This window comes from Alosa pseudoharengus, unplaced genomic scaffold (assembly GCF_046254945.1).
Source record: "Alosa pseudoharengus isolate Yale_2024_CS ecotype anadromous, Long Island Sound unplaced genomic scaffold, YU_APseudo_1.1 YU_APseudo_1.1_scf_17, whole genome shotgun sequence".
NCBI classification, from domain to species: domain Eukaryota; kingdom Metazoa; phylum Chordata; class Actinopteri; order Clupeiformes; family Clupeidae; genus Alosa; species Alosa pseudoharengus.
In genome coordinates, this window is record NW_027468640.1 from 30,749,096 (window position 1) to 30,773,054 (window position 23,959).

Genomic DNA, 23,959 nt, shown 5'->3' on the forward strand with positions numbered 1-23,959 from the left:
ACAACCTAGCAACCACTATTATAATGTCAACCTGGCAACCACCATAGCAACCAACATATGTACCCTAGCAACACCCTAGCAACCGTCTTAATTACACTAGAAACAACCTAGCAACCACCATTATAATGTCAACCTAGCAACCACCATAACCAACATGATTACCCTAGCAACTAGCATAGCAACCACTATATTTAGCATAGTAACCATCATATGCACCCTAGCAACACCATTGTAACTATCTCTGCATTATCTGTTTTTACTCAGTTGATATTTTGATATAATATTTTTAGGGCTGTCAAAATAACTGATTAATTTCGATTAATTAATTTGAGAAAAATGACTGATTAAAAAAATTAGTGCAGATTAATCGATTCCGTATGACCTTTGACCCCGAGCCGTTCTAGTCAGTAAAAATTAGACTGTTAAATGAAGGAGAGAGAAGAAAACATGCTGCCTGGATCATTGATTGGAACATTTACTTTTATAAAATGGCCTGATGGTGTTGATAAAAAATAAAGTGTTGAAAATAAAGTCCTCTGCAATGTCTGCAGCAAGGAAATTGCATATCACCGGAGTTCATCAACTCTATAGTCGCACATCAATGCAAAGAAATAAGTGTTGACATTGAGGGGAGTGTTAATTAATTTTCATTGTGTCCCCTAGGTTATATCTGTGGCCTGAAATGCCTTGTATGTGAAAAAAAAAAACTTCTTCCCGAAGCACATTTGAATTTATTTCCTCAGCATATTAGGTCATATCATAGATTATTATGCCAATTATTTGAACAGTGAAAATAATAATAAAAGAGTTTTTGAACTTTAATGCCACTAATGCTGATTATTCAATGATTCATTTGAATTTAAATATTTACAATACTTTCACAGCAAAAATTATATATGCAATTCATTTAGATTAATTAATCACAGAAAGTCAGCCCTAAATATTTTACTTCATATATTTTAAATTTTCATGCACTGGTAATTCCATAGAACTGAATTTCTAGTTCATAATAACTGTCCAAAATGTCCTTTGGGATGAATGAGGACTCCATCTTTCTATCTATACACTTTTGTTGATAATGAAACATTGTCATTCTGATAGACAGGGGCAACCCTTTATGACCTATCTTACTTTATTGCCTTTATTAACTTGCCTGCCTTTTCTGCAGGTTCTTTGTAGAGTTGAACATTAATCTGTTAAAAAGCTGTTTGTTGAGAAGGCTTCACTACTGAGATAAGTGGAATAGAACATTATGTCCAATATTCCAATATATGGTTTAATGTTCTGCATTATGTCCAATATTCCAATATGTGGTTTAATGTTCTGTATTTCTCATTAGTGGGTCACTTTGATACTAAAAGTATGATTCTATGTAATGACTGTATGATATCTGTACTGTCCCTGTGTATATCTCTGTGTGACTGTGTTTAGAGATAAGCAGGAATATTATGACTTTGCAGTGTTTCACTGTTGTGCATGGCTGCCTCAGTAGCTATCTGCTCCGGATTGCCAGGCTGCCACTAATCAGGGTCTGATTCAGTGTAGTCCACGTGAGATGGGATGACCAACGCCATCTCCCGTCAGCCTGGAAGGATACTTAAACTCTAACTATTTCCTTGTCTAGTTAGAGCAGCTGATGGATCTTTAGGTGAAGTCATGCTGTCTCTCCCTTGATGCGCATCATTGTAAATAAACTCTGTTCCTGATTTTTCATACTATTGGTCTGACTGGGTCTCTATTAAATCTATGGTATCAAAATTACCATCAGTTTACTACAAAAGTTCCGTTATTATCATAAAATAGAGATCACATCAGTCTTTCACAGAGCCAGCTGCATATTTTTAACCCAACTGAGCATTTGGTCTGAATTTGGCAGGGAATGGTCAGCCTGTGTAGCTAGGATGAAGTGAATTATAAGTGATTAGGAGGGAGTGGGATACTTTTCAAGTAAATAGCTTTTTAAACAACCTAAATAACTTAGAATGTATTGTTGGCCTATCAGTTTAATGCAAGTGGGTTGTGAGCAAAATGTAGGGTGACACTTCAGTAAAATGGAAAGGTTCATTTTAAGTGTCCCACTCAACCTGCTGTCCCATTTTGACATGACTTACCTCAATATTCAGGCCAGACATGTCCAACGTCTGGCTCAAGGGCCAAATGTGGCCCTTTGGCAGTTTTGGCCCGTGGTCTCGTTCCAAAAATTTGATGAGTCAGTGTTTTAATTTGGTATAATTCAGTGTATTTCTAACAGTTTTTAGTAAATATGGGGTTAATCCAGGAGTTAATGTAGGCTACATAACCTAATGTTAGGCCTAGGCCAAAAACTAGTGGATCAGCTGAATAATTTCTTTACAAGCAAAATCACAGGTTAGGCAGTAGGCCTAAAAGGAAATGCAAATAAGACAAAGAGTTGTCATTCAGGGTTTTTTACAAGACCTAAACAAAGTTTGGACACCCCAACTGATTTATTTTAGGCATATAGGCTAGTGACAAATGGTCAGAAAGGGCTTTAGTTTTTGAGATACCCCTACCGGAGGTAGAACTAAACCCAACAATGTTTTTCCTCATCTCTAAGGTCTCCCATATATGAAATGGATTCTTGGCTAAAAATATTTTACTGCTAAGATTGTTAAATTAACAGATATTGTTATACACCCCAAAACCAAAAAAGGACTAAAATATAGCCTGTCTGTATTGGAGTTAAGGCATATACATTAGTGCAGATCAATCACACAAGCTCTGAGAACTTTGAAACTTGGCATGTTTATAGTCAGGAAGTTGCTTTACCTACTAGAAAAGACTGGATGTGAATATCTTGATGTATGGAATGAACAGAGACATGTAAACATACACCTAAAATAAGCGGACATGCAAAAAATGAATATCTATGCAGAATGTTTTCATTTACTTTGTAGCTGCTTTACCAGGGATTATCATAGAAACACATATGATGGCTTATGGGAAAGGTAGGGTTGTTCTGAATCCAACAATACCAAATATGTAAATATAGTATGACGAATCAGGGTGTTCTGTCACTCAATGTATGAGGTGTCCAAAATGAAAGAAAATGGAACACTGGCAAAATACAGTCTCAAGTCCAAATCACATTATCAGTGGTGAGAAGAATGTTGACATTCATTGTTACTGCAAGGTAAGCAGGGCTCGAATTATCTTTTTGTCTTTAAGGGGGTCTCTCTATCTCATAAAAAGTTGGCACATCCCGAGGCGATACAATTAAATAGCCTTGGCGCGAGTGATGCTTTTGCGCAGTATGCGCACGGTAGGCCTAGGCTATAACTTGACACACGCACACAGCTGACAGATTTTTCATAGAAATTGATTCCTTTTAATTAATTTCAACATATTATTGATTGCAATAGTCCATATTTCATTTCAATTTCACAATACAAAGAAATAGACTAAACGATTTAGTCGGAGTGTCATTCTCAATTTCATAACGCAACTCATTTGAACCAGACCACCGTCTCAGATAGGCTATCTGGAACCATAGGCAGAGGATAGCTACAGATCAATTCACACAATCATTGAAGTAGGCTGTATTATGGGTCATAATTTATGGGTTTGTAAATAAACATAGAAGAGGCGAAGCGCAAGTTCAACAGCAAACAGGACTTTTTCAGCACGCATCAAACCATGTAGGCTAGCCCAATGGAGGCCTATGTAAATACACAAAACACTCGCATCAAAGCAGGGTGACTTGAGTCTGACTGAGTGCTGTCAAATCGATTGTATGCAGTTTGCTCATATAGTCTAGTGGTGTGGTGGTGAAGTGCAGTCATGCTTTGTTCAAGAGCGTAGGGTAGGTCTGTGAGTAGGCGCTCTCTCCCCTCCTCACTGTTTTAAAGATAGTATTGCTTGTGTGTGAATTATGGACATTTTATGAATATTTGCTTTGCCTGACGAACTCCCTTGAATGTTATGGACAGTTCCGAACATTTGCTTGAACGCACTCTGCATCGCGGAAGCCCTGCAAGAGCAGGAGTGCCAACGAGAGACATTGAGCCCTTGCACACACACACACACACACGCACATACACCCCACACCCACACACGCTCACACAGCCGGCGCAGCACAAGGTTTGCCCGGAGTGTGTGCGCTGCCTGCTTACGAACAGAGACAATTGTTTGCCTGTCAGTTTCCGCGAGTGAAACGCCAACACGGAAGTTAGCGCTGGCTGCGCTAACAGTACCAAACCAGCCGCCACAAGTCTCCATACTCATACGGCCCTGAAACATCTCATGCATACGGGTGAGGTACCCACTCGCATGTAACACTGCACACACCACATTATCTCCCTGGTCTATTCATTAAACAAAACGCCATACGTACCTCTTGTGTTCCTCCACCTTCAGTCACCACTGCCAAACGGAAGCATGCGCCATTTGTGTAGTATTTGTAATGCCATCTTGACTTTGGGTATGGGGAATGATGTCGCGAAGGGGGTTTGGAAGTGTGCTTTGTGTTGCTATGCATCTGTTGAATGTTATATGTTTATGGGCTTTACGTGTAGCATAGCAAAGATGTGTGGGATGGGTTTGAGGTACATGTTATTGTTTGGTTTGTGTTTGATGATTTAAACACACGTTGTGTACAAATATGATGGTGATTAATGGTACAGTCCAAGGATGTGTTTAGTCAATTATCTTGTTAGCCAATCATGGTGCGTCTGAGCATAGTAGGACTGGGTATTAAAAACCCGGCTCAGTTTGTGTTGTGGGTTAAGGGGGTGAAGAGCTGACAACCGGAGAGAGCTCTGAAGTAAGTGGACATTTGAACTTGTTGCCTTGAAGTCTGAAGCTATAGTATTTTGATTTGGTGCCTTCTCTTTTTGTATTTTGCCATTTTTGATTATCTTTGGACTTTTGATATATTTTTGGACTTTGCTATATTTTGCCCTTTTGGGAGTATTTTGCCTTTTGCCCTATTTTGCTATTTTTGAACTTTTTTCCTTTTTTGTCTGTTTCGATGGTGGAGGACTAACGGGCACTGTAAAAATAAATACACTGGCAACTTTGAAATACAAATTCTTCTGCATTCCTGACATTTTTTACCCCTTCTCTCTGATTTCCCACCGCAACGCTATCCGGGCAAGTGAGGTGGCCACCCGGTCACTCACATTTGGTGTCAGAAGTGGGATAGATGCTGACAGAAGACGAAATCAGAGGGGAAGCTCGGTGAGATGGCGTATCGCAAGCTGAAGAACAATGAGAAAGCTGCAGGAACATCAGAGGACCAGGAGGACACAGCAGGGGCAGATGGGGGCAACACTCAAGGGTCTGACCTGTCTGCACTGCGTAAGCTCCTGGAGAAATCACTGGAGACCCAGGAAAAGGAGTTCTTCAAACAGGAACAACGCTGGAGGGGCATCCAGGTCCAGCTGAACCTGCTGCGTGATGACTTTGAGGTAGAGAAGCAGGCGGTGACCATGGCTAGAGCGACAGCGGTCCAACCACCACCAGTGGCGGCAGTGGCGACGGCGGCGGGCCAAGCACCAGCGGTGGCGGCACCATCATCAGTAGCGGCAGCACCACCGTCACTTTCACCACCGGCAGCGGCGCCACCAGCACCAATGCCCATGGAGTGGTCCAGACGCGCCATTCCTAAACTGGAGGAAGGAGAGGACATCGAGCAGTATCTCATGACGTTTGAGCGGCTAGCTACAGCATACTGCTGGCCAAAGGAGAACTGGGCGGTGATCCTCGTCCCCCACCTCACAGGGAAAGCACGCGCGGCATACGTGTCGATGGAGCCAAGCCACACCATGAATTATGACCGCGTAAGAGAAGCCATCCTGCAAAAGTTTGAAATCAATGAGGAAACCTACAGGCGACAGTTCCGGGAGCCCGACATCAAGCCCGGTGAGACACCCAGAGAGCTTTACACCCGGCTGAAAGACCTCTTTCATAAGTGGATTAGACCGGCAATGAAGTCGGTTGAAGAAATCTGTGAGGCATTGATACTGGAACAGTACCTGAGGACCTTGGCCCCAGACGTCAGAGTTTGGGTTAAGGAGCGGCACCCACAGAGTGGTCAGAGAGCGGCAGAACTTGTCGAGGACTACGTTGCAGCACGGCAGAGGCACACCAGCTTTCGCCAGAACCAAGACAACAGGCCAGCAGCCAGGGGTAGGTCTGATGGTTTTGGTCAGGGTGGTGGTCAACAGCTTAGTAATCGTCCTAGAGACAATACTGTCCCCTTTAAGCCTAGCAATTACCCTAGAGACAGTACAGTTCCCATTAGGCCCAAATACCCTGTAGCACCCAGAGCGTCCACATCCATAGTGTGTCACAATTGTGGTAAGGAAGGCCATATAGTGCGTGATTGTCCTAACCGTAAGCCCAAGGGAGCCGGATACAGTTGCCTACCGAGACCAGAGGGGGAGGCAGTGAGTTTCCTGGGGAGGCTGCAGACAGTGCAGGTGTCTGTTAATGGGAAGGAGGCCATAGCAGTGTTGGACACTGGGAGCAACCAGACACTAGTGCAGCCACACCTGGTAGAGGAGCGAGACCTGTTACCCGGAAGAAAGGTTTCAATTATGTGTGTTAATGGCGATGCACATGACTACCCAGCAGCTGAAGTTTACATTAATGTCAATGGGCAGGTTTATCAGCTGACTGTGGGTGTAGTGGAGAAATTAAGCCACCCAGTGTTAATTGGCCAGGACATACTAGTGTTACCGGAACTTTTGCAGTCCAGCAGAGTGGTAAACATGGTGGTTACCAGATCTCAGAGCAGCAAGACGGCATGCGCAGAAGGGCAGGCCAGGAGTGACCCATTGCATGAGCTACCCTTTGCTAGCAGTGATGTGGAGTGTGTTAGCAGTGGTAGAGTCAAAAAGTCCAGACAACAGAGAAGACAAGACAAGCTAGAGGGCACGGTTAAAAGGGCCAGAGAATTGCCAGTAGCTCAGTCAGATGGGGACTGGGAGGAGCTTGCCACAGACATAAAACAGATGCAGCGGGAGGATGGGTCACTGAAGAAGGCGTTTGAGAAGGTCATTGAGCAGGATGGGGTCAGGACAGGGGTCCCGCCTAATTTAGCTGGGGAGGGGTATGTCCTTAGAGGGGGGATCCTCTACCATCAGCCAGACGGGGGCAGAGAAGAGCAGCTGGTCGTGCCCACACAGCTACATAGCAGGGTGTTAGCAATGGGGCACAGCATTCCCTGGGCGGGTCACTTGGGGCTCCCGAAAACATACGCCCGCGTGGCAGCAAGATTTTTCTGGCCAGGCATGTATAAAGATGTGCAGGAGTTTTGCCGATCATGCTCAGAATGTCAGCTTACCAGCAAGTACACAGCTAGCCCATACCCCCTACAACAACTTCCTTGCATTGATGTACCATTCTCACGCATAGCCATGGATATTGTAGGCCCACTAGAACGAACGCAGTCCGGCTTTAGGTACATTCTAGTGGTATGCGACTACGCTACCAGATATCCTGAGGCGTTTCCACTCCGCAGGATATCTGCCAGACCCATCGCACAGGCTTTACTTCAATTATTCTCCCGAGTAGGCATCCCCAGAGAGATCATCACTGATCAGGGCACAGCTTTTCTCTCTAAGAGCTTGAAGCAGGTTTATGGCGTACTAGGTATAAAAGGCATTAAGACCACCCCCTACCATCCTCAGACGGATGGCCTAGTTGAACGTTTTAACCAAACCCTGAAAAGTATGTTGAGGAAGTTTGTGGCTGAAAATGGAAAGGACTGGGACCGTTGGCTGCCCTACCTCCTTTTTGCATACAGGGAGGTACCCCAAGCGTCTACTGGCTTTGCGCCATTTGAACTGCTCTTTGGCTGGCCAGTGAGGGGACCCCTGGACGTGCTTAAGGAGGCCTGGGAGGGTCCGCAGGCCACAGAGACACAGTCCGTTCTGGCGCATGTTCTCAAGATGAGGGAGAAGATGGAGCAAATGACTGAACTGGTGCGTGCGAACATGGAGAAGTCACAGACCAGGCAGAAGACCTGGTATGACCAGAAGGCCAGGCAGAGAACTCTGGTGCCGGGGCAGAAAGTGTTGCTCCTGTTGCCTACATCGGAGAGCAAGTTGCTGGCCAAATGGCAGGGGCCATACAACGTCATCCGTCAGATGGGCCCGGCAACGTACGAGATTGAGATGCCAGGGAGAAGAAAGCAGAGGCAGACTTTCCATGTGAACCTGCTGAAAGAATGGCACATAACGACTCCAGCGCTTCGGGTGCAGGCAGTGCCGGAGGATGAAGAGCGACCGGAGCAGTTCTTCCCGAACAGCCAACCAGCAACCATCCCGGACGTGTCGCACTTGACCCCACAGCAGCAGGCCGAGCTGGACCAGATCATTCCAACTGACCTGTTCCAGGAGGGGCCAGGCTTCACCACGGTGGTGGAGCACTCAGTCACGCTGACCGACTCGACCCCAGTGCGTCAGCGAATGTATCGGGTACCTCAACGTCTGCTACCTTCACTCAAGGCAGAGGTGGAGGACATGCTTGCACTGGGGGTGATTGAGAGATCGACAAGTGAGTGGAGTAACCCCGTGGTCCTGGTCCCAAAGAAAGATGGCACACTGAGATTTTGCATTGACTTTCGGCGAGTCAACGCCCAATCAAAATTTGATGCGTACCCCATGCCTCGCTTGGAGGACTTGATAGAGAGGCTGGGGAAGGCCACCTACATTACCACACTGGACTTATGTAAAGGCTATTGGCAAGTCCCATTGACTGAGGAGACCAAGCCCTACACAGCATTCCGCACTCCCCAGGGCCTGTACCACTTCAATGTCATGCCATTTGGCCTGCAGGGGGCGCCGGCCACTTTTCAGCGGCTGATGGACATTGTGCTCTCTGGAACTGAGTCGTTTGCAGCTGCCTATTTGGATGACATTGTGGTGTACAGCGCCACCTGGGGGGAACATTTGCAACACCTGGAGGAGGTGCTCAACAAGATCAAGCAGGCAGGCCTCACCATCCATCCCCGGAAGTGTGCCATTGCCCAGGAGGAGGTTCGCTACCTGGGGTATGTGCTGGGTCGGGGCGTCATTCGGCCACAGCAGGACAAAGTGGAGGCGGTGCGGAACTGCCAGAGACCTCGGACCAAGAAGGCTGTCCGGTCATTTCTTGGCCTGGTAGGTTGGTACCGGAAGTTCATTCCGGATTTTGCTAGCCGAGCATCACCTCTTACTGACCTCACCCGAAAGGACGGCAATCCTCAGGGTCAGTGGGGGGAGGAGCAGGAGAGGGCCTTTGTGGACCTGAAAGGGGCTCTTTGCAAGGGCCCTGTGCTTCAGAGTCCTGATTTCACCAAGCCCTTCACGGTGCATACTGATGCCTCGGGTGTTGGTATTGGCGCAGTTCTCCTCCAAGGTGAAGGGGAAGACCAACGACCAGTGGCTTTTGTTAGCCGCAAATTGTTTCCCCGTGAAACCAGGTATGCAGCAGTCGAGCTAGAGTGCCTGGCAGTGAAGTTTGCCCTTGACTCCTTCAAGTACTATGTGCTGGGCGGTCACTTCACGCTCGAGACCGACCATCGCGCCTTGCAATGGCTTGGGCGCATGAAAGACACGAATGCCAGGATTACTCGCTGGTTCTTGGCACTGCAGCCATACAGGTTCACAGTCCGGTATCGGGCTGGCAAAGTGAACACGGTGGCTGATTTCTTGTCTCGTCACCCGAGTGACTGAGACTGCAGAGGTGGTGGGAAATGTGAGTAGGCGCTCTCTCCCCTCCTCACTGTTTTAAAGATAGTATTGCTTGTGTGTGAATTATGGACATTTTATGAATATTTGCTTTGCCTGACGAACTCCCTTGAATGTTATGGACAGTTCCGAACATTTGCTTGAACGCACTCTGCATCGCGGAAGCCCTGCAAGAGCAGGAGTGCCAACGAGAGACATTGAGCCCTTGCACACACACACACACACACGCACATACACCCCACACCCACACACGCTCACACAGCCGGCGCAGCACAAGGTTTGCCCGGAGTGTGTGCGCTGCCTGCTTACGAACAGAGACAATTGTTTGCCTGTCAGTTTCCGCGAGTGAAACGCCAACACGGAAGTTAGCGCTGGCTGCGCTAACAGTACCAAACCAGCCGCCACAAGTCTCCATACTCATACGGCCCTGAAACATCTCATGCATACGGGTGAGGTACCCACTCGCATGTAACACTGCACACACCACATTATCTCCCTGGTCTATTCATTAAACAAAACGCCATACGTACCTCTTGTGTTCCTCCACCTTCAGTCACCACTGCCAAACGGAAGCATGCGCCATTTGTGTAGTATTTGTAATGCCATCTTGACTTTGGGTATGGGGAATGATGTCGCGAAGGGGGTTTGGAAGTGTGCTTTGTGTTGCTATGCATCTGTTGAATGTTATATGTTTATGGGCTTTACGTGTAGCATAGCAAAGATGTGTGGGATGGGTTTGAGGTACATGTTATTGTTTGGTTTGTGTTTGATGATTTAAACACACGTTGTGTACAAATATGATGGTGATTAATGGTACAGTCCAAGGATGTGTTTAGTCAATTATCTTGTTAGCCAATCATGGTGCGTCTGAGCATAGTAGGACTGGGTATTAAAAACCCGGCTCAGTTTGTGTTGTGGGTTAAGGGGGTGAAGAGCTGACAACCGGAGAGAGCTCTGAAGTAAGTGGACATTTGAACTTGTTGCCTTGAAGTCTGAAGCTATAGTATTTTGATTTGGTGCCTTCTCTTTTTGTATTTTGCCATTTTTGATTATCTTTGGACTTTTGATATATTTTTGGACTTTGCTATATTTTGCCCTTTTGGGAGTATTTTGCCTTTTGCCCTATTTTGCTATTTTTGAACTTTTTTCCTTTTTTGTCTGTTTCGATGGTGGAGGACTAACGGGCACTGTAAAAATAAATACACTGGCAACTTTGAAATACAAATTCTTCTGCATTCCTGACATTTTTTACCCCTTCTCTCTGATTTCCCACCGCAACGCTATCCGGGCAAGTGAGGTGGCCACCCGGTCACTCACAAGGTCTATGTCCAGTAGTAGCCTATATTTGAATTTAACGTCTTTAATGGTAAGAGACAGGGACGTCACTATGATTGAAAGACAGGGGGGGCTTAGCCCCCATAGTTGTAGGTAAAATTTCATCACACTTTAAAAGGGCTTCAATGAATTGTACAGTAGGTACCCTTTGAGGCCTAGGCCATTTTCGGTGTAGGCCCAATTTTAATATTACAGTAAGCTCATTGTAAGGGCCATCTGTTATAATAGGCTATATAGTTTTCAAGACAGTATAGGCTACCCATATCTGGGAAAGTATATGATGTGATCATGCATGTATTAATAATATACTATACAAAACACTAAAAGATTCAATAATCCTCTCTTGAGCCATCACTGACTGGATGTGAAAGTTGCAGAATACCATGGAATTATAAAAGTAGATGTACAGATTGAGAAATTACACACTGCCTTTTCTCTCCGCCCTTCCTCTCCTGTAGCATTTGATCAGTGCTCTTTTTAAGTTGAACTAGGGTAGTGCTTAACTATAGCTACTACAAACTACTGTTAACTTATGTATTCATTCAATAATCAAACAATCATCAAACAATATTCAAACCTAAACAATTGCACTCTAGACTAAGTTATGACCCTTTTTAACCAGATAAGTCATATATTAGTTCTTTGAGGCCTAGGCAATTTTCAGTGCAATTCATTGTAAGGGTAATCTATTATGCTATATATACGTTTTCAAGACAGTATAGGCTACCCATATCTGTGAAAGTATGATGTGATCATACTTATGGCAGCCTATATGTCAGGAAGCATAGTCTCATGATTGTTACATTCATGTCACCTGAAGCATGATGGTAGAAATATCTATCCAAAGCTCAGTTGATCTGTGCATGTCATGATAAACTTTTGATTCTTTGATATGGAAACCAAGTTCCTTATTTTGGGCTATAACATTAGAATTTCAGCTCAAAGTTGTAGAAATTTGCTGCAATTGGAAAACTCGGGAACGGCTTACTGTAGAGAAGAATGCTTCATATTGTCGTGTCCGGTAAGGTCTGCTGTTTATTCTTATGGTTTACCCTGTATTGAGTGACGCGTTCATGAGATATACTTTTGATCTTAGGGTGGCTTCAGCGCCCCCAAATAGGCCTCCCTGGTAGCCTAAGAGATCGCACAGAGATGGATAATGAGCGTTGTTTAAGATTAAATTACAATGCCAGGAACCTTCAGATATGAGAGACCCCCTCAGATTTTTGACTTTGTTGTTTTCATGGGAGCCAGTCCTCACTCTAAGGGAGCTCGGCTCCCTCTGGCTCCCACGTAATTCGAGTAAGTGCTGCTCTATATTTACATTTAATAATGATACATTTCATATGTCCCAGTATTAAACAATTCATATGAAACACAGATCCAATTGAATCAAGTTAACATTGGGATGGAACACCTATATTAAAATATTTATATTCACTTGAATTTTGTTTTGGTCAAGTCATTACTGAATAATGGAAAATAATATTGTTAGCTTTTGTCTGTCCAGACCAGCAGTGGACAGTAGAGCCTACACATACTTCACCCCTAAGTAGCTAAACAGTTAGTTGTAGAAACTACTTTCCCTAGCTAAGAAAGGACTTAGCCCTCTGACTAAAATGTCAGTCAGCTCTCAACCAGTCGAAATTGCTGTCAGAGGTTCTGGTTTAGAGCTGGCCTTCCCACAAATGAAACAATCTCTCAGTATTTGAAATGATGTTGTGTCAGCCCTACTCAGCCTTCTTGGTGCAGATGTGCTCTCACTCTCAACATTTGCAACTTGCTGCTGCTCACTGATTTTTGTCTTATTGCAGTTCACTCTACATGATACATGTGAAACTTATGAATAATGATATGAAACTTTGATTTTGGAGGAAATATCATCTGTATATGGAGCCAGAGTTTTATCACCATCTCTCTCTCTGCTGAGCAAGGGTAAGTATGCGTTGGAGGCCTTCTACTGTGGGGTTTTGGACATATAGGGATCTTTTTTTCTTGCCCTTTTCAAAATGTTTCCCATAGGCTTTGGATCCAATTCAAGAGACTAGTGAAAAATTATATACATTTCAGAATTGCCATTGAAATGCAAATCAAGTTGAATTACACATGCAACATTAGTCAGAGGGCTAAGTACTTTCTTAGCTAGGGATAGTAGTTTCTACAATTAACTGTTTAGCTACTTAGGGGTGACGTAAGCAGTGCAGGCTCTTCTGTCCACTGCTGGTCTGGACAGACAAAAGCTAACAATATTATTTTCCATTATTCAGTAATGACTTAACCAAAACAAATTAGTGAATGTAAATATTTTAATAAAGGTGTTCCATTCCAATGTTAACCTGATTCAATTGGATCTGTGTTTCATATGAAATGTATCATTATTAAATGTAAATATAGATCAGCACTTACCTTGCAGTAACAATGAATTTGTCAACATTCTTCTCACCACTGATAATGTGATTTGGATTTGAGACTGTATTTTGCCAGTGTTCCGTTTTCTTTCATTTTGGACACCTCATAGCCTGCATTGAGTGACAGAACACCCTAATTTGTCATACTATATTTACATATTTGGTATTGTTGGATCCAGTACAACCCCACCTTTCCAACAAGCCATCATATGTGTTTCTATGATAATCCCTGGTAAAGCAGCCACAAAGTAAATGAAAACATTCTGCATTTTTTGCATGTCTGCTTATTTTAGGTATGTGTTTACATGTCTCTATTCATTCCATACATCAAGATATTCACATCCAGTCTTTTCTAGTAGGTAAAGCAACTTCCTGACTATAAACATGCCAAGTTTTAAAGTTCTCAGAGCTTGTGTGATTGATCTGCACTAGTTTATATGCCTTAACTCCAATACGGACAGGCTATATTTTAGTCCTTTTTTGGTTTTGGGGTGTATAACAATATCTGTTAATTTAACAATCTTAGCAGTAAAATATTTTTAGATGAGGAAAAACATTGTTGGGTTTAGTTCTACCTCCGGTAGGGGTATCTCAAAAATGTGGGGCCATTGTCTCTAATGCAGATGGATAGATTTTGGCCCAGTTTCCAGTTTTCAGTTAGGATACTGAAACAGTTCACGAATTGCTCAAATAACTGGCTTAATTTCTCTGTAAACGGCCAAAGAGAGTGTAACTACGCTGCACACAGTGTAGTGTAGATGCAGCGACCTCTGAGCCGGTCTGTTTATGGACCTCTTGAACAAGTCTTGCTTTGCCAAAGCACGTGAATAATAAGTCATCACGTGACTGTCGTTTCCAGTCATGGCCGACGACTACAGGCGACAGGGTTTTGAGCTAGAAAGAAGGATTTTTGAGTTGGACAACAAGTGTGCCACTCTAAGGATAGAAAAGCCAGGTAATTCCACATTTATGGAATTGTTGGTCGTTATTTCAGGACTTACATTTCACTTGACTTCAACGATACGATTTTGCTGTCATCATTGAAGCCCCGTTGTTGGCTAGCTATCTAGCTAGCGCACTTTTACTGCTGCTGTTGTTGTTTAGCTAGCTAGCTAGCTGTGTAGCTAACTTGGCCATACCATTTGAGTTGTGTGATTTGCTAACGTTACTCCCACGTTTGTGGTCTGTGTCATGGTTAAGTACCATTTGATTGTACGTCACTGGAAATTATATTGACTATTCAAAATAATGATACGTCAAATAGAAATTAGCATGCCCGCTACCTAACGTTAACGCTAGTATGTGGAACGTCATCATAAACAGTTCATAGCGAGTGTTGCTATGCTAGTCATTTTTAGCTAACACACCGTGTTTAGTCAAAATAACGGTAACCTGATGGTATCATATTTAAAGGGGCTGATATTAGTGGCCGATAGTCTTAATTTTGTTAGTAATACCTTATGGCCGTGCTTGACTAAATATGGCCCCTGGCCTCTAAACTTGCTGCTTGATGCTATGTTTGTTTCTTTGGTAGCAAGGCATTTTGTTTAATCTACAAAGTAGGTAACTTAAATCAGTACAAGGCAGCTGGTGTTTGCTGTCTTCTGATAAACAACATGCATACAAACTTCAAGTTCGAAGGGAATTATTTTGCTGCCTTGCCACCTCGTCTCGGTACTGCGAGGATTAATTGGCGAATGGCTTGTGCAAGGCAGACTTGTTGAATGTCAGAATGTGACGTTATGTAACCCCAGTTTCTTGTCAACGAATAGGCTTTTTTTTTAACTCGTGTCGTAGATTGTTTAGTTAAACCATGCCATTGACACTCTCAGATATAATATGGACGTAAACAATTAACAAAATCTATTTTTCCCTAGATGATGACTATTTACAGAATGCATCAGCCATTCTAGACAAGTTGAAAAACTATTACAGACAAGGGGGGGAGAGTGGCAGTCTCCCTAAATTGCTGCAGGATTACACGCAGGTATTTGAGCTGATTTAATACAATATTTAATGTTAGTGTTTTTTCCCTAGCTGTCAGAATGAGATCAGTGATGGGATAGTTTTGCAAATAGATCTTAAGTCTTGTGACGGCCTTGTGATAGGAGCTGTATTGACTTCAACCCTTCTATTTCTTTTACTGTGTATAGCGTTTCAGGTCTAGTCCTCTAAAACTGCTTCTGCATGTGTTACCAAGACACTGATAAGGCTTCAAAGCACTGTTGTGCATAGGAATCGTGGCATTACATCAGGCATACTCAAGTAATGTGTGAAAGGGGAAATTGTCAGTGGTGCAGAATCAAAATAAGTAGTTTTTTCTGTAAAAAGTAAAACGTTGTGCTCTATTGTTTGCCACTATTGTTTGCATCTTGGCTTGAGATTTCATGAAATGTAGGCTAACAGTAAAAAAAAATAGCTTGAATCAATCCCTCAAGCTGTGAAGGAATATGCATGAACATATGTAATGTAATCTATTTTACAAAGTTGTCATGCCAGAGATTTGTCTAATGACCTGTAGTTTCAGTCTCAATGGAGGATGAATGCACTAAGATGTACTATCAAGCAATGAAAAGTATATTCAGTGTCTGTTTAACTTTTACCAGGCACTGCCATATGATTGCTTGAACACCAGAGCCATGCAGTTTACTTTTCACTGATCCATACTTGGGGAACAAAGAAAAGCCCTTATTGTTCCATACTTGAAGTTAATTTATTGACAGGGGAAGTTATCCTCCATCATCATCACCACTGCCTTGATGCCTTTGCTTTAACACAAGTTCCCGGGCTCTGTGCCCAACTCCCAGTGGGCACTCCCACAGGAAGTCAATCACTGAGTTAATCACTCCCACCTGGGTCCTCAAGTAGGATGAGCGTCTCGGCCAACGACTGTAATAAGCATGGTCGGCCAGCAGTGCACACACAGTCAATTCTTTCACACAAACTCGCGTTACAGACCTACTGTACGTCACAAACCACTTGGAGGTGCAAACAATCAGAGTTTTGGTTGATTTGACAATCAGTTAACTTCGAAGCAGGTATTTTACTTTGTATAGATAGACAATAGCAATACATCATAGGAGTAATTACCGTCAAAAAATCTAGACCGGAGAAACTCAACATTTGACACCTCCACCTGTTTAGTGTTCTAAAGACGTCAAATAGTCCGCTATAGTTACCAAATTCATAGCCAAAGAGCCAGAAGGAACGACACATGGATGGCTATAAAAGCTGTGCTTTCATTATACAGCTAAACACAACAAAATACATTGATAACCATTGAGCCAGTTCCTTACTATGTGATCTGAATGGCAATGCAGCGTTTGTTTGCACCTCTAAAAACATGGCGTACCTGGTTACCTTGCAAAAATGCCCACAAATACCCGTATGTTTGTGTGAAAGAATAGTGAAGCCATCAGAAAGGACTTAAAATGGTGGAGAGATTTAACCAAATATGGTTGGTCCTGGATGAATCTGACTATTTCTGTTTAGGCTACTGTGGATACTCTCAGTCTGTGTGTGAGAAGCACTTTCTGTGTAGACTGTGGCTGCAGTTGTACCAATCTGGCTGAACATGTTTTGCCATAATATAGAGGGAATGCACCGACAGCAGTCCGTAGAAAAGGATTCTTGTAGCATAGCAGCTCTTTTGCATTTCGCTTTGGGGGGGGGGGGCAGTTTCCTACCCGAAATGAAGCTACAAAGTTGCTAGGTCGGTGATCGTCTACAGAGAGCCGCTCAGACAATGGCAGAAGTTGATCTTGAGGTTCTGTGCCATCAAAATGATTTTGGAAACATTATATTAAGGTCAAAAAACGTCTTTTCATTTCTTCATGATGTAAAGTAAATGACATCCGGATTTTTTTCAGTTGTTGACCACGAGACCCACAGTCCCTCTGGAGGTTTCAGTGAAGCTAGTTGAGGGTGCTGTAGGAGGCCACCTGCCACCATCCCTGCAATCTAACTCCGGGATTGCATAAGCTTGTCTGGTGGTTTGGTCTATATATGGGACACTTGTTTTGTTTTCTACTTAATTCACAAATGCAGTAGTTGGGTCATGTACCGTTACAGGGGTTCTGGATTAGTGCATCAGCACAATCTTTTTGGCTGTTCTTCTCTCTGTCATGTAATAGGCCTATTGGTCATGTTTTTGCACCTGGCCAAGTATACCACAGACTAGCTCTAAAAAAGCTGAAGGAAAAGTACCAGAAGGTGTTCTGAACAGACAGCTAGAGGACTGTGAGAAGCAGTTAGCTGATTTTTATAGAAGTTTGTAGGGGGTTAGGGTCACAGACTGCACATGTAATACATGTGTAATGTGTAATGTTGGGCAGCGGTGTCTTGTCCATATTTTTTAAAGTATTAATTATCAGACACATCACACCCACCTACTCCCTTCATTTATGTTTCACACAATGCAAAGTTCTGTAAGTGAAGCTAAGCATGCCGTCTTCTTGTTTTGATTGTTTTGGCTTGTCCCCGTCCATGCAGGTGATCCTTGATATCACATTCTATGAGGAGAATAAGCTGGTGGACCAGGAGTTCCCAGAGGAATGCTCCCCCTTCAAGATCCAGGAGCTGCTGCAGGACTTGACCGAGCCGGAGGTGCTGTCTGGCAGACTGGCGCCGGCGCAGGAGGTAATGGCCATCACCACACCTGTCACCACCACACCTGTCACCTGCCTGCCTGCCAGCCCTTCTGCTGGATTGACTCAGGAGAGGCTAGCCTCGGTGTAGATGCTGCAGGCCATGAACAACTCAGGGACTACTCAAGAGACCTCGTCAAACTTAGTTTTCCAACAATTCATTTTTTTCTCCCAATTTCCAGCTGTTTTTTTTTTTTCAAAGTAGTTATCACTATTACCCTGGTCTAGATAATAAACAATAGCAGAAGCAACAATATCAACAACACTAATGGTTTAATATACATGATTCTATAGTATAACACCAGTAAAAACTGACCTGGAAAACAACCAGCCAGACTTGATGTGGTTCACTTGAGGCAGCGCTTTGCAAATATTTGCTCATATAAATTAAGTCCTTAATGTACTTTCTTAATGGTTGGTGGTCTGCCCCCCTCCTCCCCTCCCCTCCCCTCCCCTCCCTGACTCAGGTGCAGTCTGTGCTGGGTCTGGAGCTGCTTGAGTGCCTGTACTGGAGGCGTGGGGCGTTGCTCTACATGTACTGTCACACCCTGCACCAGAGGAAGCAGTGGATCAAGCAGAACAAGGCCACCTTCCTCAAGGTTGGTGCATGAACACCTACCTGTCCAGTGTACGGTCATCTCCTTATCACAAGTCATTGTTTAGTAACACCCTCAAAAAAATAGCACCACTCATGCTCATACTTAAATGTTACTAGTCTAATGCTTTTTTGTGTTACATGCGTCATGGCTGTGTGATATTTTAGAAGTGAGACTGAGTGCTACTGAAACACTTCATTTGTCAGCACATGAAAGCCAGTTCATCTTACAGGAATTATATTCTGAATAATACTTTACAGACAGAAACATGACTTATATCTTCATGTTTTAGTGTCTCCAAGAAGGTGTCCGATACCTTATGAGGATGTTGCAAGTACGGAATTCCGTCAAATTAAACGATGGTGTAGTTTTCCATGACTCCACGACAGCAAACTTTCTGTCTGAAGGTACTTTTTTATTATCCTTTTACATTATACATTGTATTTACATTTATTAATCAGATAAAGGTGCCATGTGTAAGAATTGAGGTAAAAATATCCAAAAAAATTAGCTACACGCATCAAAAGAATGAGAAGAAAAAACGGCGATGATGTCATTAAAAAAAATCACAAGGTATAGTGCTGCAGAGATATCAACCTGAATCAGCATGCTAAATTACTAGCCACAGCCCGACAGGTGTATACTCTTTGGTTCAAGTACGCCCACAAGCCGTGCGAGTTATTCGTGTATTGCAGTTTGGCTGGCGGTTATGTTGCCCGCATACTGCCTCCCATGGCCGAAACTGGTATTATGACACCTCTGTCAGGCTGTGGCTAGTAATTTAGCATGCTATATATATATATATATTAATATAAAATATAATTATTGTTATTGCATTTTGGACAGAGAGGATAATCTATATTTGCAGCAGTAGTCTCAGTGGATACTTGTTTGGTTATAGCCAGTCCAGAGTATTGGATATTTGCTGTATTAGCATGTTTTTCCCTTTTTACCTGAATATGCATTTGCAATGGAAAAAAAAGTAATATTTCTAACATCTCCAGAAGTGCAATTCCCTGTTGTCATTTTGTTGATGCTTCAAATTTGTTTGCTGTTGTTTTTTTGTACAGGCATCTTTTCAGACACACATTTGCTGACCATGATGTATATTGGGGAGATGTGTTTCTGGGCGGTCAAGTACGAGGACTGCAATGTGGAGTCAATGGAGCGCAAGGAGGAGCGGCTGCATTTCCGGGACATCGGCACGCAGATCCTGCACAAATACGTGTCTGCATGCGAGGGCCCGCTCCATGGGCAAGGGTGGAACACCGAGAACGCCAAGGAGATCCTTAGCATTTTACAATAAACCGTGGCAGATTGAGGGGTCTGAGAGACTGTTGTGTGAGTGTTGGGGAACATGGGAATGACCAGGGGTCCCTTAAAAAAATATACTCTAAAACCTTGAGAAAAAAAAGAAAAAAGAAAAAAAAGAGAAGCACTTACCTTCCAGATTCCAGACATCTGGCTGGACATTTCTTTTCTCTAAGAATGTGGTTACATTTTTTTAAAAAAAGAAAGAAAAGTACAATATAAAAGAGATAAATCTAAACAATCACAAAAGCGATAACCTTTCTGGGAGAGAAACATCACACAACCGTAGTTTTGTATTTATTATTTTTTGCTTGTTTTTATTTATTTATTTTAATTTTAATTAATTACATTTATATATGACAGAAGGTACACATACCACAGATATGTTAATTCTACATATTCAGTACTCTTTCAAATGCAAGCATTTTTTGTTATGCCATCTTTATATCACTTTTGCTTAAATGTAAAAAGTACACCTTTCTTCACTTTTGGCAAGATGTGTTGTGAACAGATGAGAGTTTTGATATTTTGATAGTACATTTCTAAATGGAGAACTGTACTGTGTTGGTATTCTTTCAAAAGTGCATTTCATTTTTTAATGTTCTCATCAAAATAAATTTTGGGTTAAAAAATATCAGGTGTTAGTTTTTTTTCTTCAACTGCACATACTATCTTTGTCCATCTTTGTCAGTTTCATTGTTGACTAAAGAAGTTTTAATATACATTTACAAAACTGTGATCAAAGTATAATTTGTATGTTCTCTGCTGAAAATATGGACAGAATTTTAACAAAGTTCATTCAGAGTCAGTGAGGCTATACTGACACACTCCTCTCATTACATTTAATTTTATGTGTCAATATTCAGGCCCTTCAAGTGGCATTGGCTGCCCATTTGCATTAACATGCATTCTTTGTGTGAAATGATGCATTGTCTTTGTCTATACCAGCTTATAGCCCTTGAAACATATTCCCAAAAGCTTTTTGAATCATAAGCCAACGACGTTTTTACTTTGACTGGGAAGTGTACCTCTGCTTTAGTACACTGTCTGATGTGCTGTGATGCAGACTCCCATAGGCAGCATAGGTTCCAGAACCCAAACATGGCTTCTATGGCTGTTCCCTTTCAGAAAACTGAGGCATACATCTTCTACTTAGGATCAGAGCTGGCGTCAGTTGTGTACTAACGCTATACAACCAGTGTGCAAACATGATAAGGGTATAGTTCTTTGGTAACAGCCCTGCTAGTTGCTCTTGGCAATGGCTCGGGGACAATTTGTGCTACTTAGTAGACTTCACAAGACCCTCCTTCAAATAGCCACGGCATAGTAATGCCAGGCATTTTTAGTGTCCATGCAGACTCAACAGGCTCGCCACAGAGTGGCAGTATGTCATTGCTGTGTCGAAAACAATATTCACCTCCTCCCGACAGAGGTCAGAAGACAAAAGGCTGAAATGTGGTCAGATTGGACAAAATTGATTTAACACCAATGATTGAATAACTTTGGAATGGCAACATGCCTCATGTCAACATGATTTGGCTGTCTATTTTTTAAATTGTTTACTGTTAAATTTAACTGTAATATTGTATTGTTGTTATTCGTATGTCGCTTTAGACAAAAGCGTCTGGCAAATCCCATAAAAACAAGGGACGTTGTGAGGAAATGTTGCAGGATGTCAGAGTGGAAGACAGAGCTGGTTCAGCACCACAAGAAATGCCTGAACAAATGAGTAGTGACAGAAGTTGACATTTGACCTATGCAATGGATGGCTAGCTGCTGCTGCCCTGACAAAGTCTGTAACTGAATTGGGCTATCATTTTAGTTAAGGCCAGTCTTCTGGAGCATTATTTCTTCCCTTATCATTAATCTACTGGGAGAACAGTTATTCATTAAATTTCAAATGGTCCAATGACTATAATGAATTTTAAATGGTCCAACTTGATTGGTCCCAAACAAGTTCTTGGAACGGGCATGCCCTGTTCTAAATTTAGTAGGGTTATAGGCTATTAATGGGTCATTCTAAATGTCAAAACAAATATACATGTATGTATGTATGTATATATGTATATATATTTTTTGTTTGTTTTTTATTTAAACTTAAAACCACATTATTACTGAAGTAATTTGCTGTAAGGGATAACTCAATCACCATACCGGTACATTTATTTAAAGTTTACATGTAATTACTATGAGTCAGTGGTGTTAGCCTTTATGTCTTCATCAAGTTGTCAATTTCATGGAAAAACGGCATTTTACAAATGGCTGCTATAGGGAATAAAAAATATGTTGTTAGTCAGGCTAGACTCACTAAAGTATGTCATTGAATCCATTTGTATTCTATTTTCTTTAATTTCCCTAAAAGTTAAGGTTATACCAGTGACTTAAGCAAAAAGCTTCAATATGAAATAATTATATAAATGCTAACATTTCTGATAAATGAAAGGAGATTGTGAATTTAACATGTGCCTTACTTACCTTCAGGTATTAGGTAAAAGGTAGTCTAATGACATCATTAGTATGATTGCTTGCATTTTAAAATAAGAGTTTTGTTATGCAGTAACACCAGTGACATGACTCCCTGGGACATATACATTTTAATAAAATAATCATATTCATTTGATATTTTGTATTTGAATATTGTTTTTTATAATTAATGTGATAGTTATGCATGCATTATTGCAGTTAAACTATTTCAAAAACACTTTTTTTGACCTCAGAATGTGGCCCTCAATCTGAGTGTTGGGACGGGCACTTTTGTGAGGTTGAAATCTGCTTAGAAATCACTTCATGGCTCAAAAACATGTGATGGTTCATTTAACATATTGTTTTACTTAGAAATAGAAAGAAATTGCAACAATTAGGTGTTTTTCAAAGTGTAACAGATTTGTAGAGTGTCGGGACAGAAAAAGTGACATTTCTGTAGAATGTAGTACGCTGTCCGTGTAAACAGTGTTGAAATATCACCTCACCTGCTACGAAACACACACACACACACACACAGGCACAAAAACCTGTAACAGTTTTAAGGAGCGTGGGGCAGGTACGGGAGCGAACTAGGCCTACCTGAAGCATCCTCCACAAAAAATAGTTCCTCAGTAAATTATTGCTCCAAGTCTACTTTTAATAATATGATTGTCACATTAATAATCTATAGTTTCTGTAGGCTTTCCAACTATTTTTGGTCTATTGACATCAACTTTTGGATGATGGTGGCGATTCTCGTTGAGTTTAATGTGTCATGCAATGTTGGGGCAGGGCACCTCGACGATCGCATTCCTCAATATAGGCTATTCATTGAATAACCCTGGCGGCTTCAATAAGGATTGCAATCCGCGCTAAAAGACACCTGTATGGTCGTAACGTAGTCTGCCCCATGGTCATTCTAGAACTGCTCAAATTAATCCGCCAGTAGGCCTATCGTTTAATTTCAAGATGCAGAAATGGCAAGTAGCCTAGGGTTGCACCTGTTAACCGTGTTGAGTTTCTGTTAAAAAAACAAAACAATTTGAGAGGTTGAAATTAGAAGATACGTTAGTTAACCCTGGTGTCTTCCTTGGTTTAGTAGCTAGCTTCTAGGATTTAATAGCATCTTTTGACAGCGCAAAAACGAGAAGGCAAAGGTGTTCAAATGGCTAGGCTGCTGCATTCAAAATGAGCTATATTAGGCTATCCTATAATATAGTTCTACAGCGAGTGGTCAGACAATTATCCATAACACAACTGTGTTGAGTTGCAGTTATAAAAACCAACTACTTAAAAATATTAGATAGTTAGCAGGCCAGACAGAACACAAAAAATAGTTTTGTTTACACTTCGTGATGAGAATGCTCCACTCTAGAATCTTTGATGAGAACGGTGCAAACTTAACTGATGGGTTACTGATCTACAATTTTAATCCACTTACATTTCTGACTGTGACATGATTTAAGCATACAACAAAGTCCTGTAAAATATGTAATTTTAATGTA

At 42.2% G+C, this 23,959-nt stretch overlaps 2 protein-coding genes across 2 annotated transcripts; both read left to right on the forward strand.

Annotated features, from left to right (window-relative positions):
• The first annotated feature begins 5,174 nt into the window (after nucleotides 1-5,174).
• LOC143127662 (uncharacterized) lies at nucleotides 5,175-10,934 on the forward strand. Its single transcript, XM_076289288.1, has one exon. It carries the CDS (start codon nucleotides 5,202-5,204, stop codon nucleotides 9,678-9,680), a length of 4,479 nt encoding a protein of 1,492 aa, XP_076145403.1. The 5' UTR covers nucleotides 5,175-5,201; the 3' UTR covers nucleotides 9,681-10,934.
• A 3,352-nt stretch (nucleotides 10,935-14,286) lies between these two features.
• rimoc1 (rab7a interacting mon1-ccz1 complex subunit 1) lies at nucleotides 14,287-20,625 on the forward strand. The gene is made up of 6 exons (XM_076289289.1): nucleotides 14,287-14,393; nucleotides 15,316-15,425; nucleotides 17,930-18,076; nucleotides 18,552-18,683; nucleotides 18,973-19,087; nucleotides 19,751-20,625. The coding sequence occupies exons 1-6, from the start codon at nucleotides 14,300-14,302 to the stop codon at nucleotides 19,984-19,986; spliced, it is 834 nt and encodes a 277-aa protein (XP_076145404.1). The 5' UTR covers nucleotides 14,287-14,299; the 3' UTR covers nucleotides 19,987-20,625.
• The last annotated feature ends 3,334 nt before the right edge of the window (nucleotides 20,626-23,959 follow it).